Here is a 17,221-nt window from a genome sequence, read left to right as displayed (position 1 = left end):
GAAAATATTTAAGTGATAGTAAAACTTGTTTAAAGGACTGAAAACCTTTCAGTCAGTACATTCTTGAGCTCAGTTCAATATCAGAGTAAATCAAAAATAGTTGTAAGTTACAATCAAACATGAAAACACTGGTTAGCAAATAACTTACGGAGGATTTCTCAATTACCGCCTCTATATCAGCTTTTCTCAACTTTTTTTACCACTGAGAAACCCCTGAAATATTTTTCAGGCTTTGAGAAACCCCAGAAGTGGGATCTCCAGGTCCCAGCTGGAGGCTAGCATCCCTGCCACTGGAAGGGGTGCCAGACTCCAGGTGGGAACTGGAGAACCCACAGAATGAAAGCTCCTCTCCAGACTGCAGGGATCAGTTCCCCTGGAGGAAAGAGTTGCTTGGGATGGGGATGGAGGGCTGTGTTGTACTCCCCTCTACACATATACAAACACAGAGAGAGAACACAGAAGACAAAAGCATTTCTCCCTTCTCAAATTGTTGTTGTTACGTGCGAAGTCGTGTCCGACCCATCGCGACCCCATGGACAATGATCCTCCAGGCCTTCCTGTCCTCTACCATTCCCCGGAGTCCATTTAAGCTTGCACCTACTGCTTCAGTGACTCCATCCAGCCACCTCATTCTCTGTCGTCCCCTTCTTCTTTTGCCCTCGATCGCTCCCAGCATTAGGCTCTTCTCCAGGGAGTCCTTCCTTCTCATGAGGTGGCCAAAGTATTTGAGTTTCATCTTCAGGATCTGGCCTTCTAAAGAGCAGTCAGGGTTGATCTCTAGGACTGACCGATTTGTTCGCCTTGCAGTCCAAGGGACTCGCAAGAGTCTTCTCCAGCACCAGAGTTCAAAAGCCTCAATTCTTTGACGCTCGGCCTTCCTTATGGCCCAACTTTCACAGCCATACATTGCAACTGGGAATACCATAGCCTTGACTAAACGCACTTTTGTTGGCAGGGTGATGTCTCTGCTTTTTAAATTGTAAACCTTATTAATCATACCATCACCTTTCCATGCAGGAAATACCTGAGTGTCTCCCTCCTTGGATTGCTCTGACAAGCCATTGGCCAGAAGATCCAAATTTAAAGGAAAAGAATCCCATAACAGTCAACGAGCAAGTAAAAAAAAAAACGTATACCATCCTCCTGCAACAGCTTCTTCTGCCTGTGCTCTAGCTACATCTCTTTAAGGCAATGGCAATTTGTACAGCTGAGTGTAGTGTTTAAGAGCAGCAGCTTCTAATGTGTGAGCTGGATTTGAATTCCCTGCTCCTCCATATGCTGGGTGACCTTGGGCTAGTCCCAGTCCTGTTAGAAACTGTTCTCACCAAACAGTTTTTCTCAGAGCTCTCTCAGCCTCACCTACCTCACAGGGTGTCTGTTGTGGGGAGAGGAGGCTATTCTGGAAGTTACCTGGCTGGTCCCATTCCAAGACCTCTTGCTGCTCTCAGGGACTGCGAGGGCAACAATGAAGGGCAGGACGCCTCATGTGGGGCCAGAAGGGTCTGACAGGTACTGACAAAAATATTTTTCAAATTAAATACCACCCAGTATGCAGATCTGCTAAACCAGGTCCATTGAAAGTGAGCACAGATTTTTTTTGTTTAAAAAGGATTCATTCTTCTTATTGCTTCCTAGCTTCTTCTCCTGAAACCTTTCCTTCTCCTCGATAAAGATATTCTATATTCACAAATGGCTTGCCATTTTACATAAAACTGACTGGATTTCTTGCAAGAAAATCAAACCCGAAAATACAACCCACCTGGTCTGATTTATTGTTAGAGAAATGTGTTCCATTCAATCACTGGTTAACGAGAAATAGGAGGGAGATAGAATAGGAATGAGGCTCCCATCCCCCAATAGACCAAGCAAAAAAATTCATACACACCCTGTGTGCGTTATCAGCACAAGATTCTTTCCCCAGTTGCAGGGAAAGAAAGACTGGATTTAAGCCTTTGAAAGAACTCCAGAAAATCCTTCAACTACCCATAATCTCATCAATGTAATTCAATTTATACAGCTCCTTCTGAATTTACTATGCAAGATTATTTTTTGTCATCAAGTTTCGGCTGACTTCTAGAGGCTCCATATGTAGGATTTTCAAGGCAAGAGACGTTCAGAGGTGGTTTTGCCTTTGCCTGCCTCTAAGTAGCAATCCTGGAGGTATCTGCTAACCAAGGCTGACCCTGCTTAGCTACTGAGATCTGACTAGCCAGGTCAGGATACACAGGCCCATTCCGCACAAGGATCAATGTGGCAAACTGCTTACAGAAAGAAAAAATGGAATTTAAAGTAGTGGAATTCGACGTAACGCATACCTGCTTTTGTAGTGGAATCCAGTTGCTTCTGTCCAGCACTAGGACAGCACAGGCAGCGGGCCAATTCGGAAGCGCTCAGCAAAGCTGGGCACCTCCAGATTGGGCCGGCCCCTAGAGCGCCCGCCTCGCCCAGGCACGTGGGCCCGCTTGCACAGCCTCGCCGCCACATAGCTCCTGGCTGCCGAGGGCTGCGCTTGCCTGACTCGCCTCCTTCCAGGCTCCAGGGTTCCAGGCCCTCCACCCACCCGCCACCAAGGCACCCGGTCCCAAGAACCGTGCCCAGCAGCGGCAGCCCACAGCCCTCCACCCACCCGCCATGGAGCCACCCGCATCACACACACCTTCACAGAGGCGCCCCACGGCCACTTGCCACAGAACCGCCGCCTCTACAGAGGCCTTCCTGCAATCGGAGCCGTGCCGCCCTCTGGCTGCCCGCCACCAAGCTAGGCCCTCCCAACGGCGATGCTCCGCAGCCACAAGGTAGCCACCGAGGATGCGTTGCTACCACCGTCATTGGACACCCTCCGCCCTCTCGCCGCCCGCCACCGCTCACCCTGCTTCCTACCGGCCTGCCCGCAACCGGCCTGCTTGTCGACGACGCTCCCATCGCCTCTGGTACGTCCCCCCCTTCACCCGCTCTCCCTGCCGCTGTCCGCTAGCTCCCATTGCATTCCTGAACCTACTTACATTTCCCCCCTTAAAACGACATGTTCCTGGATTTAACTTCATGAAACCAAGACACTAGCCCATGGAAATTGCTGAGAAATGTAATCAGAGAAGAAACATCCTATCCTATAATGGTTCTCAAAAAGAGAGGTGGTCCTTGCCCCCTGGATATTTGAAACACATTGGGAGGCAGGGACTACACTTAGAACAATCCGCATTAAGGCAGAGTTACCTTTAAATTTTTCTAGCTTCTAAGACCATGGATCTTGGAAAGCAGAAGTATTACATAATAAGGCAATCGTGTGTTTAACTGATTGCAGCAACCAGTTTTTCCCCCACTGTAAATGTCTGTTGAACTGGTCTTCTAAATCCAGGGAAGGAGGACAGGATATGTACAAATAAGTGTTAGACTGCCTCCACATTGTGACGATTCTCCATATTGCATTCATGCAAATGCAGATACAGGTATATCAGCAACAGCATTTTTGCATGAGAAATGCCTTCTTGTGCCAGCCCTCTGTTGCCTTTTCCCCTTGCTGTGATAATAGGGGGCTAAAAAATGAAAGTAATTTCTATACAGAAATTATCAATTAGTTTAAGAGCTCTCTAAAAGCCTTGCAGAGGCACAGAAAGGCAAATGGCAGCCACCAGCGGCTGACAGCAAGATCCTGGCAACAGTGTTAAGCATGACCTTTGCAGAGAAGAAAAACCTGTCCAGATGGAAACACACTTGGACTGTGCTCTCCCTAAAAAGACTGGAGCCAAGCAAGTGTGGAGGTAGGACACGCTGAGCATGATGCCATTCGGATGCTTCAAGGGGGAAAGAACTATTCCAGATTAGAAACTGAAGAAAATAAAAACCTCCATATGGAAACAGCATGATATGCCAGACAAGTAATGCACTGGCTGTCTAATGCTTGTAAACAGAAATCAAAGGAAGTGGAACTATGCTGTTCCAATCACCACCATAACACCTTCTCTTAAAACAGAAGCTGAGCAGATTTTTCTGACAACCTGTCTACAAATACAAGCAAAATTCTAGTAATACTGAAAATATGATGCAAGGAATCTTTTGATCATCATGCAACAACAACAAAAAATGTTTTTAGAGAATAAAGTAAAGCCTTTAGTGAAAATATATGTTACATTTGGCAAAGATTTGCATTATTCGTATGCCTCCCTACATTTAGTGGCTAGGAAATCCTGTATAATCTGTTGATCCAAATGTGTTAAAGCATAAATGCCTATGCAAGCCCAGAGGAGTTTAAAGCAACCTAGCTCATGTACCTTTACTGGAGCATTAACAACTGCCTTTCACTCTGCAGTACATTTCTATGGTTGACTTCTGCAACAAGTCTGTACCAATTTATGCCTGTGCAACTACTCGCCACTGCTGAATTCACAGATACGCAACATCATTCCTGCAGAGTCATAAAATCACCAGAAATGTTGAACCTATGTAGAAACAACCCCCCCTTTTCCTGGGGGGGGAGAAATTTAAATATATAAATGCTTTCCTATGAAACAAGCATTTTATGGCCTTAACATTAATAATGCATCATTCAAAGTAGTCTGCAACCCATGGGTCAATGCATTAACTAAATAATGTTCCTCCCCCCAAAATAAACATTTTCAGTTAAGGTACATTCAGGGAAGAGGTGCTAGAATAACCAATATGATAAGGGAACAGCAAGCAAAGTGTTGTTTTCTGCTGTTTGAGGTAGAAGGTTGTAAACTAATACAGACATCTAAAAATGCCTCAGAGTGTTGGAAAATGGAGGGTATAGATGTGCAGCACTGCACAAGAATAATACATAAGATGCTCTGGTGTACAGTACTTACTGTTAGGCCATCTGTATGCCACTTTCTAATGAATGTTTTGGAGCAGCCAATGCTTGGGGCATTATAGATTATCAATTAACATGTCACTGATCAATACAGCTCCATGTTTTCAATCCTGCAAGTTAGTGATCCCCAACCTGTGGGCCACGGACCACATGTGGTCCTTCAACTAATTGGAGGTGGGCCCCGAAGGATGCCTTCTCCCCCCCCCCCGCGGCCCTTTACTTCATCCCCCCCAGCCCTTTACAACACACTTCATTGTTGTGGCGTGTCTGTATCTTATTTTGAAGTGATGTTTAAACATTACCATAGTGATCAGAGAGCGTTAGGGCAGTGGTCGAGAGTAGAGGAGTAAACTACCCCCCCCCCACCGGGCCTCAGTAAAAGGCGTCGAATGGTCCCCGGTGAGTGGTCCCCAGTGATAAAAACGTTGAGGACCACTGCTGCAAGTGGACTATCTAACATAGCTGGGGGGGGGGATGGTGCCTGTACCACACCTCTGTTTTAAGTGTGCCACTTCAGGCAAACATCCTGTGTCAATTTCCTCCCCCCTTTCCCCCACATAGTGCATGTTACAATTTAAAAAACAAAACAAAACAGCCTGAAACTGATCACATCTCCATTTCCTACCATGAAATTGACAAAGAGTGTTCTGTTGCATGTTCAATCTTGCTGGACGCGGAGTGTGTGTGTGTGTTTTGCTTGTGAGTCTATGGATAGGACAATTCTAATCCAGACTTCTGAACTCCTAGCAAAGGGTTTTAAAGGCATTGTAAACCTGGAATCCAAAAACCATTTTTAAAACAATCCATATGTTTGATGTCTGCTTGAGAGAAGCAGACACCTAACAGGATATGAAAGAATATGCAAGCAAGCATTTGTCAGAGTTTTACACACTGCAAACTGAATCAAAACCTTTTCTGCTTTCTGAAATAAGCACTAATTTGCTTATTCAAGCTTAACCCATGCATTATTGCCACACTCCAACAGGAAGAATACCCAGCAAGAGATTTCTTAACAAAAGTTGCACCAGCCAGAACAAACAGCATTAAATTCCACAATCCCTTTTTTACTCTACAGCAAAGGCGGCTTGCAGCTAAATGCTACATTCATTTACATGAGTGCAAGGCCTGCTGAAATTAATGTGTCTTGTGAGCAGACATGCATAGGACACATTTCACCAATATTTTATGATGAAGAATGTCCAAGTTCTCTCATTCATGTTACTTCACATCAGAAGACACTATGATGCCATTGACAAAATGATAGCCAGTTGAACTAGGTGGCAGTTTGGGCCCTGGAGCTACAAAGGTGCTTTGAAGCCACAGTGAACTCACAAGATGAAAGAACAAGTAAATCCTATCAGCATTGTTTTCAACAGCTGAAAGGCATAAGTGCCTCTTTGGTGTAGCACAAGAACCAGCTTGGTGCAGTGGTCAAGAGAGGCAGACTCTAGTCTGGGGAACCAGATTTGATTCTCTACTCCTCCACATGCAGCCAGTCACTGTTCTCTCAGCCTCACTTACCTGACAAGGTGTCTGTTGCAAGGAGAGGAAGGGAAGGGGATTATAAACCGCTCTGGGGCACCTTCAAGTAGGAAAAAAAGCAGGATACAAAAAACAGCTCTTCTCCTCAGAGAAAGCCAGGAATTCCTCACACAGGAAGGAGTATACCTTTGGAAGACGATTCATAAGCACTTCTGACTGTGAGAACACTGTTCCATGTATCATAGTCATTACCAGCATCACCACACTCTGCGCTGCTTACCTACCACAATACATTTCTATCAAGAGCACAGATTTGTAAATTACAGATTAGACAAGTGGAATACTGATTCAGCTATCACCTGGAGCAAAACAATCAGTTTATCCTAATCCCTTCCCCAAGGATCTTTTCTATGCAGTCTTCATAAGCATTTATTTACTTGATCATTCCACCAGTTCCTTTCCTTGCCAGAATCTCAACTGCAAAGAGTGAAACAACCGTACTCCATGGAGCTGCTCTGTGGAATCACCTGGTAAGGGCAAAGGCAGCAAAAATAGCACAACAATGTGGGTTCCTTGCCAGGGTCAAAATGCACAAATATGTGTGGTGGAGCATGCTGAAGCCATCAATCTCTGCTTTGTGTAGACAGCAGCATAAATAGCCTATATGCTTGATGGTACAACTGGCTTTAAGCACAGCAATGCATATTTGAACTCAGAGACTAGCTTTGCTGTCAATCATCTGGTCCTTAAGCAGCCTGTTCCAGGTGAGGATGCAGGTTCACATGTTCACATGAAATCTTGCTGAAGCAATTTTTTTGTAAAGAGGTGTTTAAAAAAAAACCTTTGTGATCGGAATAATTAAATGCAAAGCTCTGTAAGTCAAGTGTGTAAGTTTAGGAAGTATTTGCATTATGTTATAGCAGACAATTACAAAACCTGAGCTACTGTTGCATCAACTAAATTTTAAGGGAACAAAGACACTGCTCCACAATTTGTAACTGAACTACTTCACTCAGAAAGAAAACATATTTCCATCAGAAGACATCCTTCATATGCATTCTGGTCAAGCATGGCCCTATGTAACTGAAATCAAAGCAACCAGGGGAAAAAACTTCCAGTTGTAAAGTTATAAAGAGAACAACCTTATAAAAAGTGTGAACAGCTCACAACCTAGCTTTTATTGTATAAAGAAAATGAAAAACAGGTGAACTCATTTTAAATTACCCTGATTTTTTGTAATCAAATCCTGTTTTTGAGGAATTTGTCTCAATTACCACAGAAACCACAAAAGCATTCTAAGCAGCTTCTGAACTATAAACTTACGAATCTTTAACCCCCAATACTTGCTCTGCTCTGAATTTAGCAACACCACTTTGCCACCACAGAAGTCTGGTACTATTTAGAAACTAAAGGTAAAGCATTTATCACATTTTTATCCTGCCCTTCTTCTGAGGAGCATGGAGTGCACCCCTGGTTTCCTTTCATCCTTCACTGTGTCCTCAACAATTCTGTTAAGAAGGTTAGGCCGACAGGCAGAAAGGGTGACTGGCTCCAGATCTTTCAGGAAGCCTTATAGCCAAATCAGGATTTAAACCCAGGTCGTCTGACAGTCCAACTATCATACCACACAAGCATACTTCATTTTAAGCATACAAGAAAAGCCACCACATATACGTGATATTGTTTTTAGTCAATGATACTGAGAAGATGGTTCAAAAATATCCATCATTAATGTCACAGTAAGAATTTCAAGCTGCTTCAGAACAAAATTACTGCATTACAAAAGTACAGGTCCTCTTACTTCATGGGTGCTATAACTTGGAACAAAATTTATAGGAATATTCCACTTATAGACTGAGTGTTTTAGTTAAAGTGATCCTTAATGCTTCACCACTACACTCTGCTGACTGCGTCCCCTTTAAAATCTCTCTGTAAACTGCAAAAAGCCAAATGATCAGCAACCCTCACCGGCACGCCAAAGATGGAAATCCTTCCCCTTCAGAAGTGGGAGCTTTGCCACCAATTTCATTAGCAGCACTTGTGAACTCTCAGTTGCTTAAAATCGATGCAGAAGGCAGTCAAGACTCCTGAGAAGAACTTTTACAGGAGTTGTAATGCAGACACACTGAATAATGATACTCAGGGCCTGTGTAGATTTTCACTGATCTTTGTACTTGGTCATTCTCTGTTATGCTTATCCCTGGTCCTAACACATCCAAAAGACATCAGCAATAGAGACAAGTCAGTCTCCCCTGACAGTAACGCTTTAAATCAGTTTCTTTCTAAGGATGTTGAAAACCTGACATACTGATCCACCCGCAAAAGAACCCTGAGATTCCGCACTCTCTCAGCCAGAACAAAATTAGGCCCCTCCTGCCTTATCTCCAACCCATGGAAAATTCAGGATCGGAGTCTCACACTTTATATTAGACTACCCAAGCGTGTGGTCACCAGAGGCTGCCACTGGAAAGTGATGACCATGCATATCCCATTCTTAAATTGTTTGTTCTTTAGGCTTGTCAGTTGGAGATTCCCAAACACGTCACTCACTCAATTGCTAGTCACAACCTAACATCACTATTGCTAGTCACAACCAAATACCAAGGTTCTTCTCACTCTGATATCTGGAAGAGGGCAGTCCAGGAGTACAGTAATAATAATCAAGAGCCTTGTTGTACCACTGACTCTGCATGGGTTTTCATACTGCTTTGAATTGGTAACAGCGATAAACCATCCTCCCACCTAAAAGCTCAATGCAGCATGCATCTCTCTTCCCCCACCCCTTCGGTCCTCACTACAACCTTGTGAAGCCCAGCAAGAGCACACAATAAGTTTAAAGGCTGGACTATGCTGGACGCAGCCTTCTCAGTGTGGGCACCCCCTCCCTCCCTGTGGAAATTCCACTTGCTAGGGGTTAAACAGGGGGATATTGTCCCCCTCCATTTTCCCCTTTTATACGAAGGCCTCCGAGGACGTGGCTAGACAGGGGCAGTCAACCTGTGGTCCTCCAGATGTCCATGGACTACAATTCCCATGAGCCCCTGCCAGCAAAAGCTGGCAGGGGCTCATGGGAATTTTAGTCCATGGACATCTGGAGGACCACAGGTTGCCTACCCCTGGCTAGAAGACGGGTCATGCGCCTTCTCACTAGCTTTGAGGTCGTGCCATCATGAGGTCGGAGCACTGGTGGCGTTATTTCGCGGGCTTGCCACATTTTGACGCAAGGCGCTTGATCGATCTTAGCACGGGACGCCTCGCCTGCCCCCCCCCCCGACCCCGGAGACCAGCCCGGGCGGGTCTTGAAAAAGGAACATCAAGGGGAACGACAAAATCAGGGTCCAAGAGCACCTTTAAGACCGACGAAGATTTATTCGGGGCGAGAGCTTTCGAGTGCAAGCACCCTTCCTCAGACTGCGATCTCCTACATGACAGGGAATATATGGCCAAAATCAATTCTGTGACCTCAGGAGACCGTGTCACGAAGTTAGCCCACGGCGGCCTCGGCGGGGCAAACCGTTCCCGCCCCCCGGATGCAACCAGCAGCGGGCAGGGGCCGGGGAGGGAAAAGGACCACGAGTCGGATGACTCCGGAGCGCCCGGCAAAGCGAAGCGACGCCGCCTGACTTGCGCTTCCCCAGAGCCGCCGTCCAGTTTCGGCCTGACCCGGCGCCCGCCCAGCCCCCCGCCCAACTGCGAAGGGGCTGTGCCGCCAGGAGCGCGCGCAGGGCGGCGCCGGGGGCCTCCCGCAGAGCTCCGGAGAGTGCGGCCGGCCAGGCGTCACGGGCGCCACGCCCCACCCCCTCAGCGCCACTTGCGAGAGGCTCGCCCGTCGGGGGCCGCTCGCCGGAGTTGCAGGCGGCCACCGCCACACGGAACGCAGCAGCTGCTGCTGCAGCCGTGCATGGGCTGCGAGCGAGTGAGCGAGTGAGTGAGCGAGCGAGGAAAAGCAGGGCGCGGCCAGAGAGACCCCTCCCTCCTCTCCCCTCCGGCGCCGGGGAAGGACGAGCAGCCCCATCTTGGAGCGCCGCTCCCTCCCCTTACCTTGTCCGCTGCCCCGGTCCATCTCGGCAGCCATCTCCCCGGAGAGCCGGCCGCTCCGTCCCTGCCTTGGAGCCGGGTGAGAGACGCTCCCCACCGCGCAACCTGCTCGCCACCTCCGCCCCGCTCCACCCCCTCCCGCGCCTGGCCTCGCTCAAGCGCGCTCCGCCCGCCCGCGCCTGATATAGGGCGGGTGCTCGTCCCAGTCCACGTCAGCCAGACGGCAGCGCCACCTGACCACGGGCTCGCCCCGCCTCGCCCGCTAGCGGGAAGGTGGGCAGCAGGTATGTGGGTGGGTGACGCCGTTCCTCTCGGGGGACCGAGCTGACCCGCAGGAGCTCCAGTCTTAGCCCCAGTACTCCGAAGAAGAACATCCAGAATCGGTGAATTGATAATAAAGAGGGATCCCTGAACATGTGCAGAGTGCCTTTTTAATCAGTAATATGACTTCCTCCCCTTCACTACTTGGAGGTATTCTGTGTATGCAAAAAGGAACCTCTAGGGCTTCCTCCTGGTTCAGGTGAGGAGCAGCAGAACAAAGTTTGAATCCAGTGGCAACTTTAAGACCAACAGAGTTTTATTCAAGGTATATCCTTGTGTGTGCATGCACGCTTCTTCAGATGCAATGAAACAGATGGAAGGGTGAGCAGAATCTCCAGTTTGGACATATTTATTTCCTTCAATGTGTCTTCCCCCAGAATTAAATCCAAATTAATCCAAACCAATAAACATATAAATTAAGCTTGTTATTCCTGTTGAATCTTTGACTCTGTTAAACATTTTCATTATGTTGTATGTTAATTTACTATTTACCCAACAGGTACTGAGTCTTTCTGTCAGAGTTTCTCCATCTTCACCCAACAGCAGGCCTACTGCTTCATTTACCTTATGTTTGCTCCTCACATATCTGAAGTAGCTTTTCTTGTTATAGTGGGCTTCCCTGGCTTTGGCCTCTGTAATGGCTGACCTATGGTGCCTAGTAACCTACAGATACACTTCTTTAGAGGTCTGTCCTTCCCTCCATTTTTTGAACATTTCCTTTTTCTTACTTGGTTACTTCTGAAGTTCTCTGTTCATACAGATAGGCTTCTAGGATCTCCAACCGTTTCCATCTTGCTGGAATAGCCATGGCTTGGACATGCAACAGCTCTTGTTTAAAGAGAGACCACCCTTCACTATCTCCTTTCTCTTCCAGCATTCTTGTCCATGGCATGACTCTCATCTTGTCCCTTAGTTTAAGTCTGCCCTACAAAAGTCTAACATGCCCATCTGGCTACAGAATTCCTTGGCTCCCCATCTCAAATGGAATTCTAGGAGGAACATAGTCATCCCCCAGGGGGCCCCACCTACTTCATCCCATCTACCAACTCTTGCCTGTTGGTCAGTATTATGTCAAATACGGCTGATCCTCTCAGAGGTGACCAGAATTACACACAGAGAGCCAGCTTGGTGTAGTGGCTAAGAGTGGCAGCTTCTAAGGCAAGACGGATTTGTTTCCCTACTCCAGTTGGGTGACTTTGAACTAGTCACAGTCCTGTTAGAGCTGTTTACACAAGAGCGTGTCAGAACTCTACTTCGCAGGTTGTTGTTGCAAGAGAAAGGGAAGGTGATTATAAACTACTTTGATACTCCTTTAGGTAGTGAAAAGTGGTATATAAAAACCAACTCTTCTTCACGATGAGGCTGAACCATATGCAGGGACGATACAATACTTCCCATTTTAGTTTCAGCCCCCTTCCTAATAATCTGCAGTTCAGAATTTGTCTTTTTTACCACTGCTACACACTGAGTTGATGTTTTCACTGAGCTATCTATTTACAACCTTGTGATCTCTTTTCCACTTCAGACCCCATCAGCATATCTTGGAGGACTGCCTGAAAAAGAGGCCAAGGGGATGCAAGGACAGGAATGAATAATGCTCTAGCAGAGAGCAAGTGAGCTGTAAAGGTCTGTGCTTCATGCTCTAGCAGTTTCCTCAGTTTGCTTTCTGCTTTGGGGTATCCACATGGTGAGCTGCACCTATTGGGAGGATATTGTGTGACCATTGTGCCCTATTGGGAGGATATTGTGCCCATAATCTCCCATATCTTGGAAGAGTAGCTCTCGGTAGTGGTATGAGATGTGTCTGAAACTTAGGTCCAGAGGCTGCAGTCTTCCTTTGAGTGATCCTCAGTGAGACTGAGGTAGGCATGTATGGGATATAAAAGGAAAACACTGCAGAAAGAAAGATCTTTGGCTCTGATCAATCCTATGTAAGTGAGGGCAGCAACCCTGGACATATTTATTGGGAAATATGTCCCACTATATTCAGTGGGATTTCTTTGAAAACATTTATTAGTTGAATTTATAGGCTGCCGCTCCTGGCCAGCCAGCTTGCACTTGCTCACAACAACAGTTCATAACATAACGTATATGTAATACGTAATGTAATATAAATATAGTAATAACATTAAAACAGTCTCTGTTCAATTCTTTCCCCACCCCATGTTAAGCCTACCTCCTGTCTGCCATATGTCCAGGGAAAGTGTCCTATGTTGGAACATTGGAGGAGGAGCTGTAGATCTTTCTCAGCCTGGCCTCAACCACACGCTGGGTGGAAGGGCACCATCTTGCAGGCCCTGCAGAACCAAGCCAGTTCCGTCAGGGCCCTCAGCTCTTCCAGGAGCTCATTCCACCAGGTAGGGGCCAGGACAAAAAAGGCCCTGGCCCCGGTTAATGCCAGGTGAATTTCATGTGGGGCAGGGATCTCCAGCCTATTTGAACTCACAGACCATAATGCCCTGCTTGGGGAGTTAAACACGTAAAGGATTAGGCTGCATAACATGCACATCTTTTGATTGTAAACCTGAAGTAGTCTTAATTTGTACTTCTTTTTGAAACCCAGGGACAAACTTTAAAATATATATATTACTCAAGAGTAAGTGTATGGCAGTTAGTACAAGCAAATATTCCCGTAGGCACAAATGCCCATACTGGCTTATACTCATTACAGTGTTGGCAGGTATGTTTTGTGCAGAAGAAAGGTTTACAGCCTTTAATATGCATATGATAACAAACATAGAACACAATGAATGGAGAAGTTACTTTCTCTTTTTGTTTATTTTAATGCTATGTATGACTCATGCTTGGGAAGGAAGGCAGCACTTCCCTTGAAAGCCCCTTGTTGTGAAGCTCCTTCTCATTTACCTTGAAAGCTCCGTGTTGGGGTTGGCATAAATTGGTTGCCACTTGCCAGCACTCACAGGACCTATGTTCACACTTTCTGAATGCTCCCTTCACATCCACATCTTTGCAAAATAAAGTAATGCACTTCCAGTGCAATTGTAAGCAGAGTTATATTTTTCTTGCTCCGTTCAAGTCAACAGGCATAGAAGGCTCTGTTTAGGATTGTACTGTTGAGGCTTTAATAAAAATGTATTTATTTAATCCAGTACACATTTGCCTCTGTATAAGCCCTATGGAAGACAGTGGGATTTTCTTATAGTGTACCCAAGATGTGCCTTGCAGTGAATATCTGCTGCTGGAAGCTTGAAATCATCAACTTCAAAAAATCCCTCATTTCCCTTTGTGTCCTCAAGCTTTTGAAATTCAGTACCACAAATCAATATGTGACTCTGCTCTGGCTGCAGCAGGGAATTAACTAAATACACAGGTGCACATGGTATAATATTGGGTATTGTCTTGGCATCAATTAATCAGAATTCAGAGGTAATAAAGGCATACTGTTTGGCTCAGGGAATCCACATGAACAAGTCATTCTTAGAGGTGTCATGTAGTTTTATTTGTTGTTATATGACATTCACAGATATTATTCTAGGCAACATCAACAGTTTGAGTAATTTTCATATTTCCTACCGTTCCCGTGAATATATAATAAAGTTCATACCAGATATGCCCCTGAGATTGGAAGCTAACAGTAAGAGATAAATAATAAATAAGGGTGAAGAAGGATGGTATTTTCCCCAGAGAAGTGCCTGTACCTATTTTTAAGTTAAGATGGGTTAATCATACAAATCTGGAATGGAACAAGAACATCAGATTTCAGTGGTGGCACTGCTAAATTGCACATTTACTGTAGAATTTAAAAGAATTAAATTATTTTAAAGGGTGCACAAAAAAACAATTATATGCATGGGTGATGTACTTACTCTTGTGTGTTTAATTTGATTGGTTGTTAGTGAGAATTGCTGCCATAGCAACAGAGTAACATCATACTGCAATTGCTCTGTCTTAAGGGCACCTTGTAAAGGAACAAATGTGGAGTCTTCACTTAAGCAACACAGTCCTGAATTATTCCTACTGTCCTTAATGCATTTATATGGGTTAAGGGGTTGTATAATTCACTATCGCTTTTAGTCACAGTAGACTGAATTTAGCATAACATTTTCAAAGTACTCCCGGAGACAGAGAGATTCTGACTGTAAACCATGAAACATTAGGGCAGGCTTTTTCAGCAAGGGTTTTGTGAAATCCTGGGGGTTCTCGACAGTCCCAGAAGGGTTTCCCGAATGGGCGGGAGTTATTTTCTTATATTTAAAAAAGTTGTTAAACATTTATTGGATGATATGACCATGTATGGCCAATGATAAGCCTGGAGGAGGTGGGAAGGAGAGGGCCCCGAGGTGGGCATGCAAACAGCTATGCTTTCTGACTATGTTCTGTATGATTGTGCCACTTCTGGATTTCTTGAAGCCTGAAGAATGTTTCCTGGGTTCCTCAATGGTAAAAAGGTTGAGAAAGGCTGCACTAGGGAATGTCTGATCTTTTGTGAGAATACTAGAACCATAATGTTACCTATATGGCCCACCGAACTATTATGTTTTTAAAATATGCCTGCATGTATCTGAAGTACCAGAATGTTAAAAAGAGAACTAGAAATCATAGATTCTGTTTCCTCAACCACAAAAAAATGTTGTAATGGACTCCCTAAAGTCCCACAGAATAACAAACCTTTCACACAATAATCGGGCTTTTAAGATACAGATCTGAATGCAATCTTGGTTTGCCATGCAGTTTGAGACTCTTCAGGAAATGCAATTTCTTCCCCTCCCCTAGAGAATTCATGGTTACCCAATGGAGAAGCTCAGGATTCGAGTCTGCTTGCTCCTCCATTCCCACCTGAAGTGGTGACATATCAACTCTGCCTCTCCTCCCACCCTCCCCTCCATTTAAATGTGTTTCAAAAATCATGATCACGTTACCATGTGAATTTGCAGTAACAATAGACTTGCTTTCTGGGAATGCTACAGAAAGGTAAAAGGCAAACATGAGGACTTGACCCCCCCCCCACCTTCCCCATCTCCACCTCTAGCATCTAAACACATTTTATGATTTAAGATGCAACGGGCTACTTTGTAACTTTTGTGCAGAAAAACAGTTGTGTAATGACAGCCGAGGTGTTTTGTTTTCATGCATGCATGGTGATTGAGGGGACATAAACACAAAAAACCCTCCCCCCTTGCTTGGGTGATCAAGGGAATCAAGGGATGGGGAGTGGTGGTGCAGTTCTAAATAAAAACAAACTTTTTGTTGTGTGACAGTGCAAATGCGTTATTATGCATGCTCAGACCCAAAAAATAGTGTGAGGCTTGATGGGAGGTGGGATCACCCATTCTCCTGAGAAAATGCAAAACAAATGCCACAGATGCAGAATGTCAGGCACAAAGTCAGAGTCTCCATTCAGAAATACAGTGAAAACATGCCTGCAAAACATAACTGCAGGAACAGTCAGAGAAATAGCACAACAATGTAATGTGTGAATAGACCCTCCAAGTCTCATCCAGTATTACAGACAGGCCTTTCTTTTTTTCCTGAGAAGACAGCTGGGGAAAAGATTGCTGTTTATTGTGTATTGACGCAACCAATGTTGTAAAGCAAGCTAATGTTGACATTGTGGGGTGGTCTTTTAAATTTGATTTTAACACTCAGGGGTCTGTGACTGATATCTAGACTATAATTTATATGTCACAGAAAATGAGTTAATTTATACCTATTTCCAAGAGGGAGCAAGTGTGATGATCTATGAACTATAATGGTTGACTTTTTGAATTTAGTGGTATATTTAGAATCCACTGGAGAAATTTTCCTTTGGTATTACAAAAATAAATTCATCACTGCAACCAAGATGGCAATAATAAAGTAGAATTTGTATCCACAGAATAGCAGAGATCTTCTCATTCTGTAGCCTTTGAGCACTGTTTTATAGCAGCAATTGATTGATATTTCTACATCTTCAGCAGACTCGTTTACGATCTAAGTTTTATAATGCTTTATATCAATAAAATGAATCTGTCAAAAGCTGTAAAGAGCTCAGAATGAGCATACTAATCTCACCACATTGGATTTGCATGATAAACTTTATTAAAAGGTTCCAGAACAAAAGACCTGACTGACCAGTAAGTTAAGTATGTTAAGCCATGACCATTGTATTCCCTTAATTATTAGCAATTCCATTGTTTAGATAGAATGTATATCCTAATTTAAAATGCCCTTTGGCTAAGTTGTTGTTAGGTGCGAAGTCGTGTCCGACCCATCGTGACCCCATGGACAATGATCCTCCAGGTCTTCCTGTCCTCTACCATTCCCCAGAGTCTATTTAGGTTTGCACCTACTGCTTCAGTGACTCCATCCAGCCACCTCATTCTCTGTCGTCCCCTTCTTCTTTTGTCCTCAATCGCTCCCAGCATTAGGCTCTTATCCAAGGAGTCCTTCCTTCTCATGAGGTGGCCAAAGTATTTGAGTTTCATCTTCAGGATCTGGCTTTCTTAGGAGCAGTCAGGGCTGATCTCTTCAAGGACTGACCGGTTTGTTCGCTTTGCAGTCCAAGGAACTCGCAAGAGTCTTCTCCAGCACCAGAGTTCAAAAGCCTCAATT

The 17,221-nt window shown here is 45.0% G+C and overlaps 1 protein-coding gene across 1 annotated transcript in view; it reads right to left on the bottom strand.

Annotated features, from left to right (window-relative positions):
* The window catches only part of LOC143844648 (tumor protein D52-like), a 76,473-nt gene extending 65,950 nt beyond the window's left edge, over nt 1-10,523 (bottom strand). Inside the window, exon 1 of the mRNA XM_077352067.1 lies at nt 10,352-10,523. Within this exon, the coding sequence (XP_077208182.1) occupies nt 10,352-10,385 (34 nt within the window). The 5' untranslated portion in view covers nt 10,386-10,523. The remainder of the gene's footprint in view (nt 1-10,351) is intronic.
* Between the last annotated feature and the right edge of the window lie 6,698 nt (nt 10,524-17,221).

The sequence above is a fragment of the Paroedura picta genome, chromosome 9 (assembly GCF_049243985.1).
Source record: "Paroedura picta isolate Pp20150507F chromosome 9, Ppicta_v3.0, whole genome shotgun sequence".
Lineage (NCBI taxonomy): Eukaryota > Metazoa > Chordata > Lepidosauria > Squamata > Gekkonidae > Paroedura > Paroedura picta.
Note: the sequence above shows the minus strand (reverse complement) of the source record. Positions and strands in the feature narration are given on the sequence as shown.